The 20,623-nt window shown below is 56.3% G+C and overlaps 2 protein-coding genes across 2 annotated transcripts; one reads left to right on the top strand and one right to left on the bottom strand.

The window, feature by feature from the left end:
- Positions 1-810: 810 nt before the first annotated feature.
- On the bottom strand, positions 811-10,445 carry BSPRY (B-box and SPRY domain containing). The gene is made up of 6 exons (XM_058818416.1): positions 10,402-10,445; positions 9,501-9,599; positions 8,238-8,468; positions 6,623-6,648; positions 5,424-5,548; positions 811-1,395 (listed from the first exon to the last, which is right to left on the bottom strand). The coding sequence occupies exons 1-6, from the start codon at positions 10,423-10,425 to the stop codon at positions 863-865; spliced, it is 1,038 nt and encodes a 345-aa protein (XP_058674399.1). The 5' UTR covers positions 10,426-10,445; the 3' UTR covers positions 811-862.
- A 2,655-nt stretch (positions 10,446-13,100) lies between these two features.
- WDR31 (WD repeat domain 31) lies at positions 13,101-19,548 on the top strand. Its single transcript, XM_058818433.1, has 9 exons — positions 13,101-13,147; positions 13,808-13,937; positions 14,321-14,395; positions 15,266-15,410; positions 15,493-15,593; positions 16,522-16,589; positions 16,947-17,088; positions 17,894-18,056; positions 19,368-19,548. Exons 1-9 carry the CDS (start codon positions 13,101-13,103, stop codon positions 19,526-19,528), a joined length of 1,032 nt encoding a protein of 343 aa, XP_058674416.1. The 3' UTR covers positions 19,529-19,548.
- The last annotated feature ends 1,075 nt before the right edge of the window (positions 19,549-20,623 follow it).

The following is a 20,623-nucleotide window of genomic DNA, read 5'->3' as shown; positions in this document are numbered from 1 at the left end:
TTTACACCACGTTACACTCAAACCCCACTGCCTTGGGACACTCAGTTTTGGCTTCTTTCTGCTGGTCTTTGCTCATTCCTCTGCCTGGACATGGCCACAGCCCCTGAGCAGTGCCCCTGTGCCAGCATGGTTCCCCCACAGGGGACAGCCCCCTGTGCTGTCCCTGCTCTGCAGTGGGGTAGCTCCTCCCAAAAGTGTCTCCAGCTGTGTCCCAGTCAGGGAATCATAGATTAATTTAGGTTGGAAAACACCTCGAGGATGGAGTCCAGCTGTTCTCCCAACACTGCCTAGGCCACCATTAAACCATGTCATCAAGTGCCACATCCATAATGCCTTTTAAACCCCTCCAGGGTTGGTGACTCCATCACTGCCTTGGGCAGCCCGTGCCAGGGCCTGACCACCGTTCCAGAGAAGGAATTTTCTCCACAATCCAACCTGAACCTCTCCTGGCACACCTTGAAGCCATTTCCTCTTGTGTTGCTTGGGAGCAGAGCCTGACCCTCCCTGGCTCCTCCCTCTGCCAAGGAGTTGTAGAGCACACTGTGTCCCTTTCCATGGGCCTCCTCCCTGCCACTTCTCCACAAATATCTCTCACTATTTCTCCTCTTTTTTCCAGCCCACCAGCAGACTGGAAAGCTGCCTTTGGTGGGGCAGAAAGCACACAATTCACCTAGGAGCAGCTGGCCATGCAGGCATTGCCAGACCCCTCACCCCAGCACAGGGTGTAGGCTGTGGGACGAGAGGAAAGCTGCAGAGAACACAGGAGGACAGGTGTAGTGTGAAGGCAGGTGTTGTCTGAAGGGCCCTGGACACAGCCCCCAGCCCTGCCCCAGCTCCCTTCCCCCGGGCACTGCACACACAGTCACACACGGGGGCCCAGCGAGATGCTCTGGTGTGCCACGGCAAAGACAGGGAACACGGGCTCCAGGAAGGGCTGCCGGTGGGAGAAGAGGATGGCGCAGGAGTCGGGGTCGTAGAAGAGCAGCTCCCCCCCTGCAAAGTCCAGCAGGACCCCGATCTCTGCGGGGGCCTTGATCAGCTCCACGGGCTGGGGCTGCCCCGCGTGCAGGAACCGGAATTCTTTGTCATAGCGTGAGAACACCCAGGAGGCGGCGTTGAAGCCCAGGCGGCCTTCGTTGGCAGAGCCCTTCCTGGGCACGGAGCTGTAGCACACTCCCAGCTTGTAGGCACAGCTCTGCTCCACGCTGACCTTCCAGGCACACACCCCCGAGTGGAAAGGGGCAGTGGCCAAAGCGTTGGGCCAGTGGTCAAACCGCTCGGGGCAGCCCGAGTCCACCTTTGCTTTCTTGGGGCTGAAGGTCAGGGTTCTCTTGTCTTCTGACAGGCTGAGGTGGGGGCTCAGGGTTTTCTCATCGATGTGAATCTCCTGTGAGCCTGCAAGAGAAGCCACGTGATGAGCACTGATGCAGTGGCCACCACCTGAAGCACCTGAGGTAGTCATGGCTGTGAGAAACACAAGCACAAGCACCCTCTCCTCATACACTGCTCCTGGGGGTGACAGTGCTGGGCTCAGGCTGGGTGCCACAGCTTCTCCTCTCAGCCAGGGCCACAAGGCAGAGACTCACCAAAGCCCAGACTCACCAGACACCTCTCCAGCTTGCTCATCTTCCTCTGACCCTGGCCTGACTCCCACAGAACAGAACTTAGCAGCTTTGGCTCACCCCACTTTTGGGAGAGATCCAAACCTAGCTCCTGTCCTTTCCCACCCCCACGGTGGGTGAGCAGGGCCTGGCTGCTCCTCCCCCAGCCAGGAAAGCTGAGAGCCTGGCAAGCCTGGGAGGGCTGTGTGCAGAAAACCTGCAAAGCTGGAAAAACAGGACTGGAGAGGGCCTGGCAGGGAAATCTCTTTCCTGCTACAAAGCCCCAGGTGTTGATCAACCCGCCCTGAGGTGCTGGGAGCTGGCACCAGTCTTAGAGCTGAGCATGGCTGTGACTGGGTCTGGCTTAGCTGTGAAAGAAGAGGTGCCCAGCTGCACAAACCCAGCCAGAAGCAGCCCAGGCTGGCCAGAGGACACAGCACCCACTGTGGGTCTGTACCACTTCAAAGTCATGGAAGCACAGGACTGTAGAGATTGGAAAAGATCTCTGAGATCATGGTGCCCTGCCATGGCTGCATGCTCCCCCTGAGACCCCTCTGTGGTGTGCAGCTGTGGAACTGCAGAAGTGTGTCCCTCAGTCTCTAAATTGGTGAAGCAGGGGTGAGGCTGATGCTCAGCAGACTCACCTGCTCTTGAGGAGACCCAGGTCCTTCCAGCAGGTGCCCTTCTTTGCCCTGCCTTCCCCCACCCTCACTTTATTCATTTTAGGTCTTAAACCACCATGGAAAGAGGGCTGGAGGGGTGACTCAGTGGCTCTGCCATCCCTGCCAGCAGCTCTACCCCATCATGGCAGTGCCAGCCATTGCCCAACACCCTCTGCTCAGCATCCAGAGCACAGCATGATGAGAACCTTAAAGAACCAAAGGATGACCTCAACAGGGTCATCCCAGAGCCCAGCCTGCTCCAGGACCCAGGTCAGAATCCCTCCAGTAGCAAACACCACCAGCAATGCTCCAGGGTTCCCTCAGGCTGCACCTGCCCAGGTGCTCCCTGGCAGACGAACAGAGGCTGAATTATCCCTTTGCAAATCAGTGCCATGCACCTGTGCACGTTAGGCAGGAGTTATTGCAAGCAAGAGTGAGCCCAAAGAGGAGCTGAAGCCAGCACTTCCTTCAGCAGGAGCTGCCAGCCTCATTCATCTGATGATTTATTTCCCCACACAGCAGCCAAGGCTGAGCTCTCCACAGGGCTCTGGGCTGCCCACGCTGCTGCTGCTGTGCAGGGTGGCTTTCCAGGAAGCCAGAGCTGCTCTGAATTCATAGAAAACACAGCAGCACCAGACTTTAGCTTCCTCTGGCAGAAGGAGGGCACCAAACCTCGTGTTGTGTCACACACAGCTGACCTAGGGCTGCATCCTGCTGGTCCATGTGGGGAAACACCACCCCAGTGACACCCACCCTGCTCTGCTGTGGAGCTGCAGTTCCAGGGGAGCATCTGAGGGAGGGGAAGTGCAGGTAAAGCAACAGCACAGGAATTCAGATCAGCAAATTCTGCCCCTCACACAAGTGTTTTGTCATGATTAAAGCTGGATTTTCACGTATAATTCTGATGAATGACTCCACTATTTTCTCTGTGTCCTGTATCCATCAGGGTGGCCTTGGGACATGAGGGGTGCTGGGACAATAAATTCCCATGGTTAACAGCTCTGGAAAGCACATTTGTGTGAGCTGCAGCACATCTGGCTGCTGTTAAAAATCCAAGTTCCCATGAACTGAGATCCCTCCCAAAACGGTGCCAGGAGATTTACATCACCCTGTGGTGCAAGGAAGAAGCTGCCAACCCCAAACAGAAGTGATGCAGAAGGCTGGATGCCAGGTGAAGGCATCAAAGGAATGATGTTTATTTTTGAGAGTGACATAGAGGCCCTTTTGCAGCTGCTTTCCAAGTACTTTAGAGGTTATGGAGCGAGCCATCAAGGCTTGGAATTTTCTGTTTTCATAAACAAGACAGCCACCTGCTCACTTGCTTTTGGGAGAAAGGACCACAGAGTGACATTTCACATTACTGAGTCTTAAGACAAGCTCAGACCACTGCTGTTTAATATTAAATCTCTAAGGCTTAGTCCAGAGTGGCCTGGTGACTGATGAGATCCACAAGGATACACCAGGCATCCTCAGCATGCAGTAATGACATGTGAAATGTAACCACACACTCAAAAAAACCCCAAAGAGAATGAAATTCCTGTGTAATAAGTGCATCAGCACACCCACCACAAGAATCAAATGCCCTAAAGTCATTACATTTCACAAGGATACTGTTGGGAGAGGAATCCTTACAAAAATTCTGTCCCAGCAAAGGAAATTAGGGAAAGGCTTCCTGCTTCACTCCACAGCTCTGAACATTGAGAAGCTGCTTGACTGATTCAAGAAGCTGCTTGAAGAATTTCTTCACTGAATGGGCTGTTAAATACTGGAAGGGACTGCCCAGGGAGGTGGTGGAATGACCATCCCTGGAGGTGGCCAAGGCACAGCTGGACCTGGCAGTCAGTGCTCTGGGCTGGGTGACAAGATGGTGATCACAGGTTGGACTGGATGGTCTTAGAGGTCTTTTCCAACCTGAACAATTCTGGGATTCTGTGACACTGTCAAGGCACCACTGCAGGGGCTGGCACAGAATTCTGTGACACTATCAATGCACAACTGCAGGGACTGGCACAGAATCACAGAGTGATTTGGGCTGGAAGGGACCCTAAAGATCACCTAGTGCCAACCCCTGCAGGGACACTTTCCTCAACTGCCAGCACTCACAGATCCCAAAGAGGGAAATTAATCACAAAGGGAAAGCAACACCAGAGTTTGCAGCAGATAAACACATGATGGTACTGCTTGATAGGCACAGACTCTCAAGCTAATACTTAAAACCATGACAGCAATAAAAGCCTGAAGGGCAGAGTTTGGAGATGGGCCTGGAAACAGGGAAAAACTGAAAATAGCTCATCAAAATCACAGCAAGACGAGCAGAAATCAGAAGTTTGTACAGCAGCTTTGGAAAAACACGCTAGGGATTGTTCACAAGGCAAATTATGAAGGATACTGCCATCTCTGAGAAACAAAAAGTGCATTTGAAATACTCTAACAACAGAATGAAACCAGAGTAAAAGCAAACATTTCACAACCAGCCATTCAAGCACATCACAGCCAGAGGAAAAAAGTCTTTCCCTGCTTAACACAGCCAGCACCAACCAGGTAAACCAGTCCCAGAGCCTGTCAGTGGCCCGGCCAATGCCTCCAGTGCAGCCTCAGCTGAGCCAGAGCACAAACACCTCCAGAACCAGCAGCTCATGCACAGCCACCACCTCAGCCTGTGATCAGAACACTGCTCCATCTACTCACTGCCCCTGCACTGGGCAGCATCACAGACACCCCCCAGATGAAATCACCCTCTCAAAGTCCCCAGCAGCCCAGTGCTAAACGTTGTGAACAGAGATTTCTGTGCCAGAGATTCCCACAGCAGCATCAGCTTCACTGCTGTCACCCAGAGACTCAGGAAACAGCAAAAGAAACCACACAGAGCTGATAGTACACACAATCTTTTCAAACTCCAGTTCTTCCTGGAGCCACAAGTGCTTGGAGCCACCCCCTACATCTGCCACAGCTGCTGCTGCCTCCCTGAATGGGCTCCGAGAAACAAGGGCTAGGAGAGCAGAGGGGCAGGACACAGAGTGAGGAAGTTTGGACACAGGGTGAGGAAGTTTGGACACAGGGTGAGGAAGTTTGGACACAGCACCAGGGAGCTTCTGTGGGCACAACACAAGAGAGGATGCAGGAATCCCTGGAGCATGAGAGATCTGAGCAAGGCACTGACCTGTGAGGCAGCAGAGCACAGCACAGGCCCACAGTCGATGCAGCAGTGGACTCTGAACACAGTTCTGATTAAAGTTTAACTTCAAGGACTCCTGGGGCTCCAAGATTCCCTCTGCCAGCTCTGTCCTAGCAAAGGAAAAGAGGAGCTGTTTCAAAATACAATGATTTATTGTGCTGGAAGGCGTTTAAAAGATTACAAGGAGGTATGGCAGAGGTTAAAGAGGAGCTCTGGCTGCAGAGACCACAGCAGGGGTGTCTGGGCCAGCTCTCACCCCCAGTGATACTTTGGGTTGGCTCTGCCCACAGTTCCTGGTGAAAGGGCTGCAGTGTTGTAAAACACATCCCAGCAACCTGAGCCAACAGCTCCTCACTCAGCAGACACAGGGTAAATAAATGTGTCTGTGAGCAGCCATCAGGGTACAGGGGAGCACAATGAACAGGCAGAGAATCAGATTTCCCTCCATTGCCACAGCCCCACAGTCTGGACACAGAGCAAGCCAGGACAGCAGGTTCCACCCAGCACAGAGCCAGGGCTTTGCTGGCTCCTGTGGCCTGCAGAACTCCTGGTTGTGAGGACAGGCTGTGGCACAGCTGCTGGGGATGTGCTGGGGCACATTCCATACTCTCCACAGGCACAAATACCCCCAACAGGTGCTCTGGGCAGCATCCTCACAGCAGCCACAGAAATAAATGACTCAAATCAAATGAAATAGATTAATAAAAACCACCACCACCAAGGTGCTTCCTCAGGAACGGCAGCCCAGTGTCACTGATAGGGCTGTTGGGGACACTGGGACCTGCAGCTGGCTCTCCCTGCCCATGCAGAGCTGGGCAGATGCTGTGCCAGCCACCCCCTACATGGAGCAGAGACCATCCCAGCTGCTGCCAACAGCCTGGCACAGGCCTGCTCCATCCCCCAGCAAGCCCTGGGGTTTCCTGAGGAGCTGCAGAAGTTCTCCCATAAGCAAGGACTGCTGATCTGGGAGAGCACATGGAGCATGTCCAGGTGCAGCACAGCACAAGGAGCAGAGATAAGAGGCCACGCTGACATCTCTGTGCTTTTATCCACAACAAAAGCAGCACGAGGGATAAAAGAGGTGTCATGGGGTGTCTGAGTCATGGCACACAGCACAGGAGCGGCTGCACATGGCAGGTGTGGAGCAGGAGCAGGGAAAGGAGCAGGAGCAGCCAGGTACTGACCTCTCGAAGATCTCTTGTTCTGCACGCTGGGGACAAGGAGAGAAAGAGTCATCAGAGCTTAAACCCCCACAGAAGACACCCCAAACACAGCAAGCCCAGGACCTGGGGAGCAGTGTTCCCCTTCCTGACCCAGAGAAGCCACCCCTCACCCCAACCCCAGCCCTGGGCAGCAGCAGGAGCATCCAACATCCATTTTCTTCACTTGCAGCATTCCCAACTCTGAAAATGAGTGGGAATGGCTGAAGGCAACACATTGCACGTGTGGCTGGGACACTGCCTGCTGTTCCCTCTCTGTCCCCACCCCACCAGGGCAGGCTGCAGGAACAGCCTGTGCTCCCAGCAAACAACCCCAGGGCTTCCAGCAAAGGAGGGAGGCTGCAGAGGGACAAAGCCAAGAGTCAGGTGACCTCATGGTCAGTCCCCTTGTTTCTGTACCTGCTGGCCATGAGGCACTCTCAAGGTAAAGCAGAGTGATAAGGAAATACCTGATCCCTGCTCAAACCCAAGCAGTGCACTCTGCATGCCTTCAGCTTTCCTGTGGCATGCCATGTGCTGATTCCAGATAGGCACAAGTACCAACACTGACAGCCCAGGGTGGAGAACACATGAACCCCTAATTCCCTTCCAAAGGAGAAACTGAGGGTGTGGCTGCTCTCTGCCACAGGCAGTGATGGATCCAGCTCTCCAACCTCTCCTCTTTATGGTGCAGCTACAGGATAGGAACTGCCTTTCCCACCAAAGGAGCATCTGCCCTCTTTCCATGGGATTGGGTCTGTTTTCCAAGCCAAACTGCTTCTCCTCTCCTGACAAATTTACACGTGGGAAGCAGAGGCTGAGCATGGTGGTGGCAAGGCAGAGGTCCTGCTCACATCTAAAATGAGAGGAATCACTTGGGTGAACCCAGAAGATTCAATAACCAGAGAAGGAACTGAGCAAGGGGAAGCACAGGCTGCTCTGCATGACAAATCTCCCTAACAGGGCTAAGCCAGGCAACACAGGGGACTTTCCAGAAGAGCTGCAGGTGTTCCCAAGGGTCAGTTTTGATTAAACCAGACACTAGAAAACTGATGGCACAACTGTTGTAAGAGTAGCTCACAACCCAGAGCTGTCCTGGCTGTCCAGCCTAAGGGCAACTACAAGCCCAGAGCTTGGAGACCTGAACGTGGGTGGTTCTGGACCTCACTGCAAGCAAGAGCAGGATCAGGCAGAGCAGATGCTCCAGGAACCACCAGAAACCACAGGGGTTTATCAGGATCAGGTCAAGGAGGTTCCATGAGCCAGACCTGAAAAATGTCTGCAAATGGCCAGCCTGGGGATGTGGTGGAATCCCCATCCCTGGGTGTGTTTAACAAAAAGCCTGGATGTGGCACTGGGTGCCAGGGTTTAGTTGAGGTGTTAGGGCATGGGTTGGACTCAATGATCTTCAAGGTCTCTTCAACCCAGTGATTCTTTGTGATTTCTGAGTGTGATCCTTCACCTGTGAATTCTGTGAATTCTTGATGTCCTGCCCACCTCTGCCTCCCTGCTGGCAGCACAGCAGCTGCTGAACTCTGCATTCAAGTCCCAGAACACGATGTGCAGGTCAGCTCTGGGCTGCCTCACTCACAGCACTCACCAGCAGGCCCTGGTCATCCAGGCTGGTGATCATGTCCACCAGGTAGGTGCGGAGGGCACCCAGCTTGTGCAGAGCCTCTGTCCAGTGCACCTGCTGGGTGAGGATGCTCTGGTGTGCCCTCTCCTCCTCGGCGTGCACCCTCTCCAGCAGCCGCTGCTCCTCGTTCTCGCAGGCCTTGCCCACCAGGAGCAGCCTCTGCACCACCAGCTCCCGCGCCGCGCTGGCCGCGCTCTGCCAGGCAAGGACACAGCGAGACATCAGCCCTGTCCCAGCCCCGGGGGCATCAGCCCTGCCCCAGCCCCGGGGACATCAGCCCTGTCCCAGCCCCGGGGACATCAGCCCTGCCCCAGCCCCGGGGACATCAGCCCTGCCCCAGCCCCGGGGGCAGCCCCAGCCCCGGGGGCATCAGCCCTGCCCCAGCCCCGGGGGCATCAGCCCTGCCCCAGCCCTGAGAGCAGCCCCAGCAGCTCTGCCTGTGCCCCTGGGGCTCAGCCATTGGTGATAGTCTGTAAACTGAGCCCACGGCACCACATCAGCCCAAACCTGCCCACTGCCTCCTCAGCCAGCCCCGGTACAGGCACAAAGTTCTGTCCTCAGCAAATCTCCAGAGATTCACTCTGGGTGAGAAACAGAACAGGCTGAGACAGCTGGGGTGCTCAGCCTGAAGGAAGGATGCCAGGGAGAACTTACAGCCCCTTCCAGTGCCTAAAGGGGCTCCAGGACAGCTGGAGAGGGACTTGGGACAAGAGCCTGGAGAGACAGGACTAAGAGGGATTGGCTTCCCACAGCCAGAGGATATTGGGAAGCAATTTTCCTTGCAAGGGTGGTGAGGTGCACAGGGTGCCCAGAGAAGCTGTGGCTGCCCCTGCAAGTGTCCAAGGCCAGGCTGGATGGAACTTGGAGCAACCTGGCTTACTGGGATGTGCCCCTGCCTATAGTTGAGGGTTGAAACAGTAGTTTTTAAGGTTCCTTCCAACTCAAACCAGTCTGGGATTCTATGATTCTATCACTGTCCTTTGTCCTCATCCTCAATGGCAACAAGGAACAAATAAAATAAACCTAGGAATTCTAAGGCACTGATCCTAGTAAGATGTTTGATTGTTGTACCCTCACACCACTGTCTGTGCACATTTTCTAGGCAAATGAAGCAGGAATTCCAGGCACACCCTGGCATTCCATTCCACAGCCACATTCCCCCGGGAGCTGAGCATCCCTTCCGGGAACGGCGAGCAGGGAGCAGGCAGGGCCAGCCCCGGGACTCACCTGGACGTCCTGGTCTTTGGCTGGCAGCACCTCGTCCACGTGCCGGGCGATGGCCGCGCTCTGCAGCTGGATCCGCTCGCAGCGCTCCACGAGCTTGTTCTGGGGCGCGGAGCAGCGCGGGGATGGCTGCGGGGCTGGACGGGGCCCCGAGCCCACACCCACACCCGCCCCGTGCCCTGCACCACCCCACAGAGAGCCCCCATCGCCACGGGGGACCCCGAACAGCCCCACACCCGCCAGGGCCCCACAGCTCCCACACTGCCGGGAGCCCCTCGCAGAGCGCCCGTTCCCATCCTTGGGTGATTCCACACCCGCCAGGGGCTCCTTCAGAGCACCCAGCTCCCCATGGGAACCACCGGCATGGCCCCACGCCCTGCCAGGGACCTCCACACACCCCAGGGACCCCCGCGGCCTCACACCGTGCCAGGTGTGACCCCCACAGCCCCACACACCCTCAGGGACCCCACACCCTGCCAGGGACCCCCGCGGCCCCACACAGCCCCAGAAACCCCACACCCTGCCAGGCTCCCCCGCGGCCCCACACACCTTGCCAGGGACCCCACACCCGGTCTGGGACACCCGCGGCCCCACACAGCCCAGGAACCCCACATCCCGTCCGGCACCTCCCACCCCGTCAGGGATCCCTGTGGCCCCATACCCCCACTGGGACCCCCACTGGGACCCCCATACACACCCAGCGAGCCCCATATCCCCCCAGGGAGCCCCATATTCCCCCAGGGACGCTCGTACCCCCCCAGGAGCCCTTACACTCCCCGCACGCCCGCCCGGACCCCCCGTCCCGCCGGAACTCCCCAGCGCCGCACGGCCCCTCTGCCCCGCCCAGCCCAGCCCAGCCCCGCGCTCCCCTCAGCCGGCCCGGCCCGGGGTCCCCGGCGCTCACCCGCAGCCGCTCGGCCCGGGCCATGCTGTGCCCGCACCTGCCGCGGGGGCGGCGGCCCCGCCCGGCCGCGCTCAGCGCTCCCGGCTCGGCTCCGCCCCGGCCCGGCCCCGCCGGGAGCCGGCAGCGGGCGGCGGCACGGGCGGGACGGCGCCGGGGCTGCTGAGGGTGACTGAGGGTGAGTGCGCGGCGGGGCCGGGCCGGGCCGGGCCGCAGGGCTGCCCCAGCGCAGGGACGCGGCTCTTCACAAACCTTTCCTCACAAACCTTTCACGAGGGCTGCCCCGCCTCGCCCCTGCCAGCGGCACATGGCACTTGAGGGGCTCCCTCGGAATGCTCCCATTGAACCCCTCAGGGTCACCCCCATCACAGGGACACCCCCATCATAGGGATCCAGAATGCTCCCATCGAACTCCACAGGGACACCCCCATCCATAGAAACCCAGAATGCTCCTATTTAATCCTACAGGGACACCCCCACCACAAGGACCCAGAATGCTTCCGTCGAACCCCACAGGGACACCTCCATCACAGGGATACCCCCACCACAGGGAGCCGGAATGCTCCCATTTAACCCCACAGGGACACCCCCACCCCAAGGGACCCAGGATGCTCCCATTTAACCCCACAGAAACACCCCCATCACAGGGGACCCAGGATGCTCCCACTGACCCTGACAAGGCCACCCCCATCCATAGAGACCCAGGATGTTCCCATTTAACCCCACAGGGTCACCCCCATCCACAGAGACCTGCCAGCACCACTGCGGGTCACACCCAGCCCCAGGAACCCAGGAACATTCTGGGTTCAGTCAGACCGACACTCCCATTCTCCCCAAAGCCAAACACTCTCCTCGAAGGGATGCTTATTCCCCCATGAGGATGGGGCAGCTCCTCTGGGGTCCCTGTGCTGCTGCTGCTGTGGTTGTTGACATTCCTTATCCCAGGGCACAGGTTTCACTGCAGAGCCTGGACAGGTGGAGGCAGCGGCATGGCTTATTTTTCTAAAGCAATTCAGCAAAAAATGCATTTGATTTGTGTCAAGTGATGGATTTGGAGGGAAGGGAGGATAAGGGCATCCTCCAGCATGAAACTCAGGCTGCTGGAGGTGAAGCTTGGTGTGGATCAGTTGTTGTAGGATCCCTGAGTTTTTAGAGCTTTGTGGTGGAGCAGCTGATGGATAAACGTGTGTTGGGATAAAGACAGCAAAACCTTGGATTAACATCCTGCCTGAACTCTGTTCTCATCCAGGATGCAGAGAAATCTGCTCTTTCTTGCAGTGAGGAAGAGGCAGGAGAACAGTGAGACACAGGACAAGGCTCCCACCTTCCCTGCAGCCTCCCCTGGCCTTGGGCAGCTCCCTGTGAGTGGATGTGCAGGTAGGGATGAACATGAACTAGCTGCTGGTTGGAAACAGTAACCATCATTAAAAACTCAGAATTCCCCCCTCAGCTTTTCCTAGAGTCTTGTTTTCCAACTTCCAGACTTCTCCCACTGTCAGAGAAAAATCACATTCCTGATGGACTGAAATGATTGGGGCACTCAGTCTGATTGTAAGAATAAATTGCCAAATTAACACAGCCCCTCAGTTGTGAGATTGATCATTCCTCACATCTTTGGAACATGCAAACTCATGGACAGAACAGCAGGAGATTAACTGGGTATTACTAATTGCTAATCACAAAGGATGTCAGGGTAAAATTAGAAAGGGAATTTTGTAGAAACCTTTTGCTCAGTGCTTCCAGGATTTGGTTTTCACTTTTTTTTTTTTTTGTTGTGGGCAGAACCTTCAAGCAGTTTTTTGCTGAAAAAAAGCAGATTGGGTTTTGTGTCCCTGATTTTGATTAGCAAAATGCTGCAGCCGTGGAAGATGGGCATACCAGCAGACTAAATCCAATTAGTGTGCCTTGAGCTAAGCTGCAGGCAGTTATTGTCTGTGACAATTCACTGTCACTGAGACTGCTTTCTGCTGGCTCTGTGGGGACCTGGGGGAGGTGCTGCTCCTCACCTGGCTGGGTCTGCAGGCTCTGCCTGTGCTGTCCCCTCTGGGCAGGGACCAGCCTGGCCCCAGCCTGGCCAGCAGCTGTTGGCTGAGTGCATCTGGGTTATCCACATGCTCTTGCCATGCCTGGAACTGGTGTATGGACGTGGAAACTCTTCCCAAAGTGTTCCTCAGCTCATGGAAAGAATCACTTCAAGCATTGCCAGGCTGCCTCACTTGAGCTGGGGCTGCCTGTGCCTGCACTTGGTCCCACCTGTTGCTGCACAGCTTCAGTCTGAAGGTGTTTGCCTTCTCCAAGCCAAACACTGGGATCTCCAGGATGTGTGGAAGTCCAGACCAGATCCAGGAGCAACAGGAGGTGTAAAGAGTGCCAGGCAGCAGCTCCATGTCTGTTGTGGCCTCACCGAGCTTGGGCATTTCTAAGCTCAGTGTGAGGTCCCAGTGAGCTCACCCTGCTGCTGGCTCTGCTCTAATCTAAAGGTTCCACTCAGGACCTCCAGATGTCCCTTCTTTGAGGTTTTCTCCTTAATCTGAATGGAGTTAGGATGTAGATAATACATTACCAGCACCTTATCCTGTATGTGTGACAAACAGAAACCCCTCTGGATCCCTGGTGGTGCCCTGTCCCCTCACCCACAGGTCCTGTCCCCACAGCAGGTGCCCCGGGTGCTGATGTGACACCCACCACTGGTTGCCAGAACAATGGGGAAACTGCAGAGTAAAATCAGCTTCAACACCACCAAATACAGGTAAAGCAACGCTGGGAGATCAGGTCTTGTTAATAAACCAGGTGTGAGAGGGAAGAGAGCACAAAGTTTCATTATTGGATGTTTGAACCAGATTTTCATTTCTAATCCTCACTTTTAAAGTCTGCTCAGCTTCTTTGGGGGGCTGAAATCCCAAGTGTCACTCACAGGAATGGCAAAGCACAAAACCATGGCAGTGGTTGTGCTCTGTGATGGCTGAGGCAGAGCTCTGAAGGGCAACAGCTCCAAATACCCAAACAGTTTTGTTGTGTCCTCAGAGCCTGTCACCACCCTTCATGGCCAAGATGAAATATTTCGGTTCCTGGCAGCAGGGAGAGGGTTCTGTGCCTGGAGAGCAGCACAGGGTGGCAGTGGGGGGGACTCATGGCCTGGGAGGTGTCACAGCAAAGAGCAGCAGAGCCTGACCCATGTGAGGACTGTGGAGGCTGGTGAGGTCAAAATCTCTTTTCTTTGCACCAGCACAGAGTGAGGGACAATTAAATATTCAGCAGCTCTGGAGCTGGGATAGGTCTGCTCCATCTCACTCACAGCCTCTGTCTGGCTTTCCAAGACAGATGTTGTCGTGTCAGGAGGTGCCAGGGGATGGCACCTGACCTCTCCTCCAGCCCCTGCACTCCCACTGCTGTCCCTGTCCCTCTGCAGGGCCGAGGGCTCCGTGGGACAGACGGGACCTGCTGGTGCCTCCTGGCAGCACAGCCCTGCTCACACTGATGCTGTCACCTCTGTGGCTGCCCTCAAACCAGACCTGTGCGTGTCAGGAGGAAGGGATAAGGTGAGGTATCCCCTGGGACAGGATAATACATCAACAGCTTCACAAGTAAGGTTGGAATGTGAGCTTTGAACATTTCCGTGGATGGTGGCTGTGTCGGTGCCTGAATTTAGAAAGGAAAAATGAGCTTAGGGTGAGGGCACACCCTGAAGCACATGGAATCAAATTTTGTAACCTCTCCAGAGCTCATATCACATCAAATCCTCCCACCCAGGCTTGGGATCGCCAACTGACTCTGACATCACCTGCCTTTAAGGACAGCTGTACGTGCTGTAGGAGCTGAAAACCAGAGGAGCCTGTTCTCTGTGCTGTGGACTGTGCACAAGCCTTGGTGTGATTGTCCTCCCTGCCCTGCTCTGTGCTGACCCCTGTCCCTGTCCCTGCAGAGTGTGGCTGTGTCCAGCTGGAGGTCTGGGGCTGCCCTGCGCCGCTTCACCGGCCACGAGCGCGAGGTCACCAAGGTGAGAGCTGGGGAGCCAGGGGTGATGGAGCACTGGTTTGTGCTCCAAGAAAGGTGGGATCAGGGTATTCCTGGTGTCCAGCTGGGGATGGTTGAGCTGGATGACCTTAAAGGTCTTTTCCAAACTTAATGATTCATGATTCTGTGATCAGAACACGTTAGGTTTTTCCCAAGGTCCCAACAGGTACTTTTGGAAGCAGCATGGAGTGTTGCATTCAGAATAAACAGGGCTGCAGGAGGTCTGGATGTGAGCTTGTCTTCCCCTCCAAGAGATTGTATAGCAGAAGCTCAGGATAAATTATGAGGTCAAGCTTTTGATGCAGAGATGCCATTCACTTTTCTTCAGGCCTCATTCTGCTAGACCTGACATTATTCCACAAATCAGCCATGCCTGGCTGAGACATTCTGGGAATACCCATGCCATGTGCCATAGCTGGAATATTCTGGGAATAGCAGGGCTTTCATTTCCTTTCTGGAATTGGGATGATAAAGCCAAGCAGGTTTCTGGAGAGCAGAGGGGCTGTAGCTGTGTGTGGTGTGGCCAGTGCACCTCCACAGGGGACAGCCCCAGTGGGTACTGCAAAGACAAAGGGGGCTTTTTGTTCACCTCAGTGCTCAAAACAGCTGTGCACTGGGCTCACGTGGGTTTGCAAGGACATTTTTCCTATAAAAGGAATGGTTCCTAAGAACAAGACCTGAGAGCACCCATGCACCATCCCTGGCTCTGAGGGGATACGGGACAGAGTTGGGAGGCCAGACTTTGGGAGTCATGTTCCTGCCTGTGTTGAGCTGTGGCAGGACAGCAGCAGAGTTTTCCTCTCCCTGTGAGCTGGGTGTGAGGATGAGCAGCTTCTCCTTCTGCCCTTGGCAGGTCACCTCAGCCCTCGACTCCAGCAGAGTCTTCAGCGCGTCCCGGGACAAGACAGTGATGATGTGGGAGCTTCACGGGACTGAGGGGCCAAGGCAGCACTTCCCAGGACATGACCTGGTTGTTACTGGGCTGGCTGTGAGCCCAGGTGAGGGACATTACACTCCCAGTCCCCAGGGACTGACTGACAGTGTTTCCTGCCCTGTTTTTGATGTTAATTGTGGTTGCAGACGCCTCCCAGCTGTGCACGGGCTCCCGGGACAACACCGTGTGCAAGTGGGACACTGAGACCGGGGAGTGTCTGGGCAGAGCTGCAATCTCCAGGAACCTGGTAGGATCTGCTGGTTCCTCCAATCCCATCCCATCATCCATCCCCCCTCCCTGCCTACATTGTTATTTCACATGTGGGGCTGTGCAGAGAGGATTTTCTGGGAGCTTGGTGCCAAAGGGAGCCCTTGGGACACTGTGCACCTGGGCAGGCTCAGCTTGAGGCTGTTTATTCTTCTCCAGGTAACAACAAACCCAGGAGCACAAAGGTACCAAGGGACTTGTGGCAATTTATCAATGCTCTAACTCAGAGCTGTTTGGAAGCACACAGAGTCATGGAATCACTGAGGTTGGAAAAGACCTCTGAGACAGAGTTCAGCCATTCCCCCAGCACTGCCACGGCCACCACTAACTCATGTCCCCAAGTGCCACATCAGCATGGCTTTTAAATCCCTCCAGGGATGGTCACTCCATTGCCCTGGGCAGCCTGTGCCAATGCCTAACCACCCTTTCAGCAAAGAAATTTTCCCCAGTATCCAATCTAAATCTCCTTTGGCACAACCTGAGGCAATTTCTTCTTATTGCTTGTTCCCTGGGAGCCAAACCTGACCCCTACCTGTCTGCACCCCCTGTCAGGGAGTTGTGGAGGGCCAGAAGATCCCCCTGGGTCTCCTTTTCTCCTGGCTGAACAAGGCCTGTGCAGTGGGGCTGCATTCCCTCCTGTACCAGCCCAGAGCTGGGGTGGGTGCCAGCCCTGGTGCCTGTGCTGTCCCTGCTCCCATGGCTCTGTGTCCTGCTGCTGCCACCTCCCAGCCTCCATCACCACTGGGACTAGACCTGGCAGAGGAGCAGAAAATGTCCTCATCCAACACTTCCAGCTCCCAACCCCGCAGGAGGAGGGACAGGATGGGAGCTCAGTGGTTCCATCCTCAGGCAGGCACAGCCTGGGCTGCACACAGAGGTGGCTCCTGCTCATCCTTCCCTTTCCACAGGTCACACACCTGTGCTGGGTTCCTGGGGAGCCTTATGTCATCCAGACCTCAGAGGATAAAACCACCAGGTAAATTTAAAACTACCAGGTAAATTCTCCCTGTGGCCAGAGAGCAGGGAGGTACAGCCCGAGGCTGTTGTGGGGGTTGGTTGTCGTGACCCCTGCTGGTGTGGCTAAAAGTCACCTGCCAGCTCACCTGGGCCTTGGAGTGTGACCTGCAGCCAGGGACGGGCTGGGAGCAGCACTGGGTGGTGACTGCAGGTGAAAAGGAGAATTTGTGAGAAAGAGAGCTGGAGAGCGATGCAGCACGGATAAATGCAGGGAGAGCTTGGGAGCAGCTGTGGGCACAGCCGGGGTGTGCAGGAGGGCTCAGAGGGAAGCCACGGTGGTGATGATGCCTCAGGGTCCCCCTGCTGTTCCCTGCAGGGTGTGGGACAGCCGGCAGCTGCAGGTGGCCCACACGTTCCCAGCCAAGCAGCACATCCAGACGTGCTGCGACGTGAGCCAGGACGGGCGGTACTGCCTCAGCAGCAGCAGCGGCTCCGGCGGCCACGGCGCCGAGGCCACCGTGAGTGCCCCGGGCAGCCCTGGGCTCCTCCTCCATCCCCTCCCACCCCATGGCACGCAGGGAGAGCAGCACAGCACTGCTCAAGGCAGCCAGCCCTGGGCTCTGCTCCCTGCCCTCCCACGTCCATGGCACACACGGAGAGCTGCACAAGGGTCTGAGTGCTCCCACTGCCTTGGCCTTGGTGTCCTCCTGCCTGTCCCTTTGGGAAGTTTTGCTTGGGGAATGGCAGCAGTTGATCCTCCTGATTAAACCTCTGGGATTTGCCCCATCCCTGGAAGTGTCCAAGGCCAGGTTGGATGGGGCTTGGAGCATCCTGATCTAGTGAGTGGCATCTGTGAGTTGAAACTCTTGAAGCTTCTTTAAGGTTCCTTCCACCCCAAACCAGTCTGGAATTTCATTTCATTTCAGTAAAACTCACAGGGAAAAAACAATGGATGCCATTGAGGAACACAAGGTTCTTGCAGAAATCTTGTAAGGAATCCTTTGCTTCAGGTGTTTCCAAACCAGGGATTCAGTCCTGCAGATTTTCAGCCCTTTGTGTGAGGATCAAGAGGATGAAACTATCCCATCCCAGGGTGGGCAGGGCTGAGGATGGGAGCAGGCTGGGCACTTCTTATCTGCCTGCACAGTCTTAGCTTGTTGGCTGTAATGGGTGTGGCCATGTCCTCAGTCACCTGTTGAAAATCCTTTGGGCTTTGATGTTCTCCAGACTGTGAGCATGAAGGGCAGTAGCCTTTTATCCCAACCCACCTTCCTGTCTCGGTAAAACAACTCCCTGGGGCTCTACCCCTGCCTGTTTCTGCAGCTCTGGGACCTGAGGCAGACCAGGGGCCGGGTGTGTGAGTACAAAGGGCATTTCCAGACCACCACCTCGTGTGTCTTCCTGCCCCAGGGCCCCACGCTCGCCCCCAGCATTGCCACATCCTCCAGCGACAGCACAGTGAAGCTCTGGGACCAAGGCACTGCAGGTAGGGGAGGCTCCTGCCCACTCTGCTCCTTCCTCCTGGATAACAAACCCACCTTCCCCAGTTCTGTCTCCTCGTGGTGCTGGGCAGGGTGACTCTGCAATCTCTGGAGTTCACTCCGAGCCTGCAGGGCAGGGTGGAGAAATGCCCGGAGCAAACCCAGGGCTCAACAAACATGAAGGAGCTGCATGTCTCAGATTACAGGGATCTTCTCTCAGCTAAAAGGAAGAATTACCAGAGAACTTTTAAAGGTACATCAGAGTTAAGCCATGAAAGGACAAATTATAAAAAGAAAAAAAGAGCAGGGGAACTCCAGAGATTTCTGCAGGTACAAGTAGAAAGGTGTAAGGAATAGAATTTGTACTGGAGAACAGAGGGCTGGTCAGCCAACACCCTCATTTTGGTTGTCCTCCTGAAGAGGAATCGTGGGCATTTTGGGGTTGAACCTGGTGGTGAGGGCGAGTCCCTCCCGAGTTGGACACAAAGGGGTTTGTTTGCCTGCCAAGCCCTGCCATGGCAGCAGGTTCTCAGTAACCCTTGTGCTGCAGGCAGACCTCCTGGGAGCTGTTCAGCTTCACAGCATTAGACACTCCCCAGGGCTAAGCCCCTCTCTAAGGGAACTCATTTAAGATGGGATGAAAATAGAAACCTGAGGCTCTCCTGCAGAGAAGGACCTTCTGTTCCCTTATCTGTTCCTTTCCTGTGCACCCAGGTTGGCTGTGGGCTGGCAGCAGCTTTGATCCTCTTGCCTTCCCAGCTGGGTGAGCCATGATCCAGCTGCTCTGGAAGGGTGCAGGTCACAGGAGAGGCTCCAGGCCAAGGGCAGCTCTGTTTGCAGCTCAGCCTGGCCCTGGGGTCTCTGCACAAACTGTCTCAGGGAGTTTAATAACAAACAGAAAGGCTCCTGAGTAAATCTTATTTCTCTTTCCCTGTTGGAGATTCATCAAAACTGTGTGGTGAGTGTAGCACAGTCCTTAGGAGAACTGTGAGAAATTTGGGAGAAAAAGGGATGTTGGAAATGGCTCCAGGCACATCCTGCAGCTCTGCCCAGTGGGGGCTGTAGGTCCATCCAGCCCTGCTTCCCCTCCCAGGAAGGGGCAGAGCCTGAGCCCAGTGTGGATCCCTGTAAGCCACGGCCTGACTGGGCAGTGCACAGGGTGATTCTCTGTACCAGGGGCACACCCCAGGGTGTTCAAGTGTGGATGCAGGCAGCACTCACCCACCTGAGGCGAGCGGAGCCTGGAGCTGGGAGGTTGGTGTGGCCCTGCCCCATCCCAGCCAGCCCAGCCTCCCTCCCTTGTCCTTCCCTTGCAGCCTGCCTGGCCACGCTGTGCCTCGAGGGCTCGGGCCCGCTGGCCTCGCTGGCCGCCTGCGACAGCCGCACCCTGCTCTGCGCCAGCTCCAACTCCGGCATCCACGTGCTGCGAGTGAGGGGCGGAGCGGAGCTGAGCCTGGAGGAGGTGGCAGCGTTCTGAGCACCGGGACCCCGTCAGACACTGTCCCTTGAGGAGGTGGCAGCGTTCTGAGCACCGGGACCCCGTCAGACACTGGCCCTGGAAGAGGTGGCAGCGTTCTGAGCACTGAAACCCCCGTCAGACACTGGCCCTGGAGGAGGTGGCAGCGTTCTGAGCACTGAAACCCCCGTCAGACACTGGCCCTGGAGGAGGTGGCAGCGTTCTGAGCACTGAAACCCCCGTCAGACACTGTCCCTTGAGGAGGTGGCAGCGTTCTGAGCACTGAAACCCCTGTCAGACACTGGCCCTGGAGGAGGTGGCAGCGTTCTGAGCACTGGAACCCCCAGATTGTCCCAGGAGGGGATGCAACCCCCAAGAGCTGCCCTGACGGTGGGCAGCAGGGACTCTGTGCCTGTGGGGCACGGCAGCAGGGCTGGGGAGCTGCTGGTTGGTTTGTGGGTGACAGAGAAGCATTCAGAGCTGTCCAGGAGAAAAGCCAAACCCTGGGAGCCTTCAGGCCAAGCCCTTGCTCCTGAGTGAGCCTCCTGCACTTTCCTTACAAAGCCTCCCTGCAGCCAGAGAGAGGCACAGGATGGGCAGAGGGAGGAGATGAGACACCAGGACCAAGGGACAGATAACTGAGCACACACAGCTGGACCTGGGCTTGGACCAGAGGAGACTGCAATGAAATAATTCTCTGTTACTTGCTGGCCTCTCATTCCATTGTATTTTCCCTGGAAGGAACTGTGCTCACGTTCCCAAGGAACAGAGAGCTGCTCTCCAGCTGACAACAGGGAGGTGATTCTGTCTTCTCTTTACTCCTGAAGGTTTCCATCTAAGCTGGAAGGGACCCCCAGGATCCCCCAGCCCAGCCCCCCCAGCAGCCCCACCCTGGGCACCCCTGGCAGCGCTGCCCAAAGGCTCCTGGAGCTCTGGCAGCCTCGGGGCCGTGCCCATTCCCTGGGCAGCCTGGGCAGTGCCAGCACCCTCTGGGGGCAGAGCCTTGCCCTGAGCTCCAGCCTGAGCTGCCCTGGCCCAGCCCCAGCCGTGCCCTGGCTCCTGGCCCTGTCACAGGGAGCAGAGATGGGAGCTGCCCCTCGGGAGGAGCTGCAGACC

This window comes from Ammospiza caudacuta, chromosome 21 (genome assembly GCF_027887145.1).
Source record: "Ammospiza caudacuta isolate bAmmCau1 chromosome 21, bAmmCau1.pri, whole genome shotgun sequence".
NCBI lineage: Eukaryota > Metazoa > Chordata > Aves > Passeriformes > Passerellidae > Ammospiza > Ammospiza caudacuta.
This window is presented reverse-complemented; position numbering and strand designations above follow the sequence as displayed.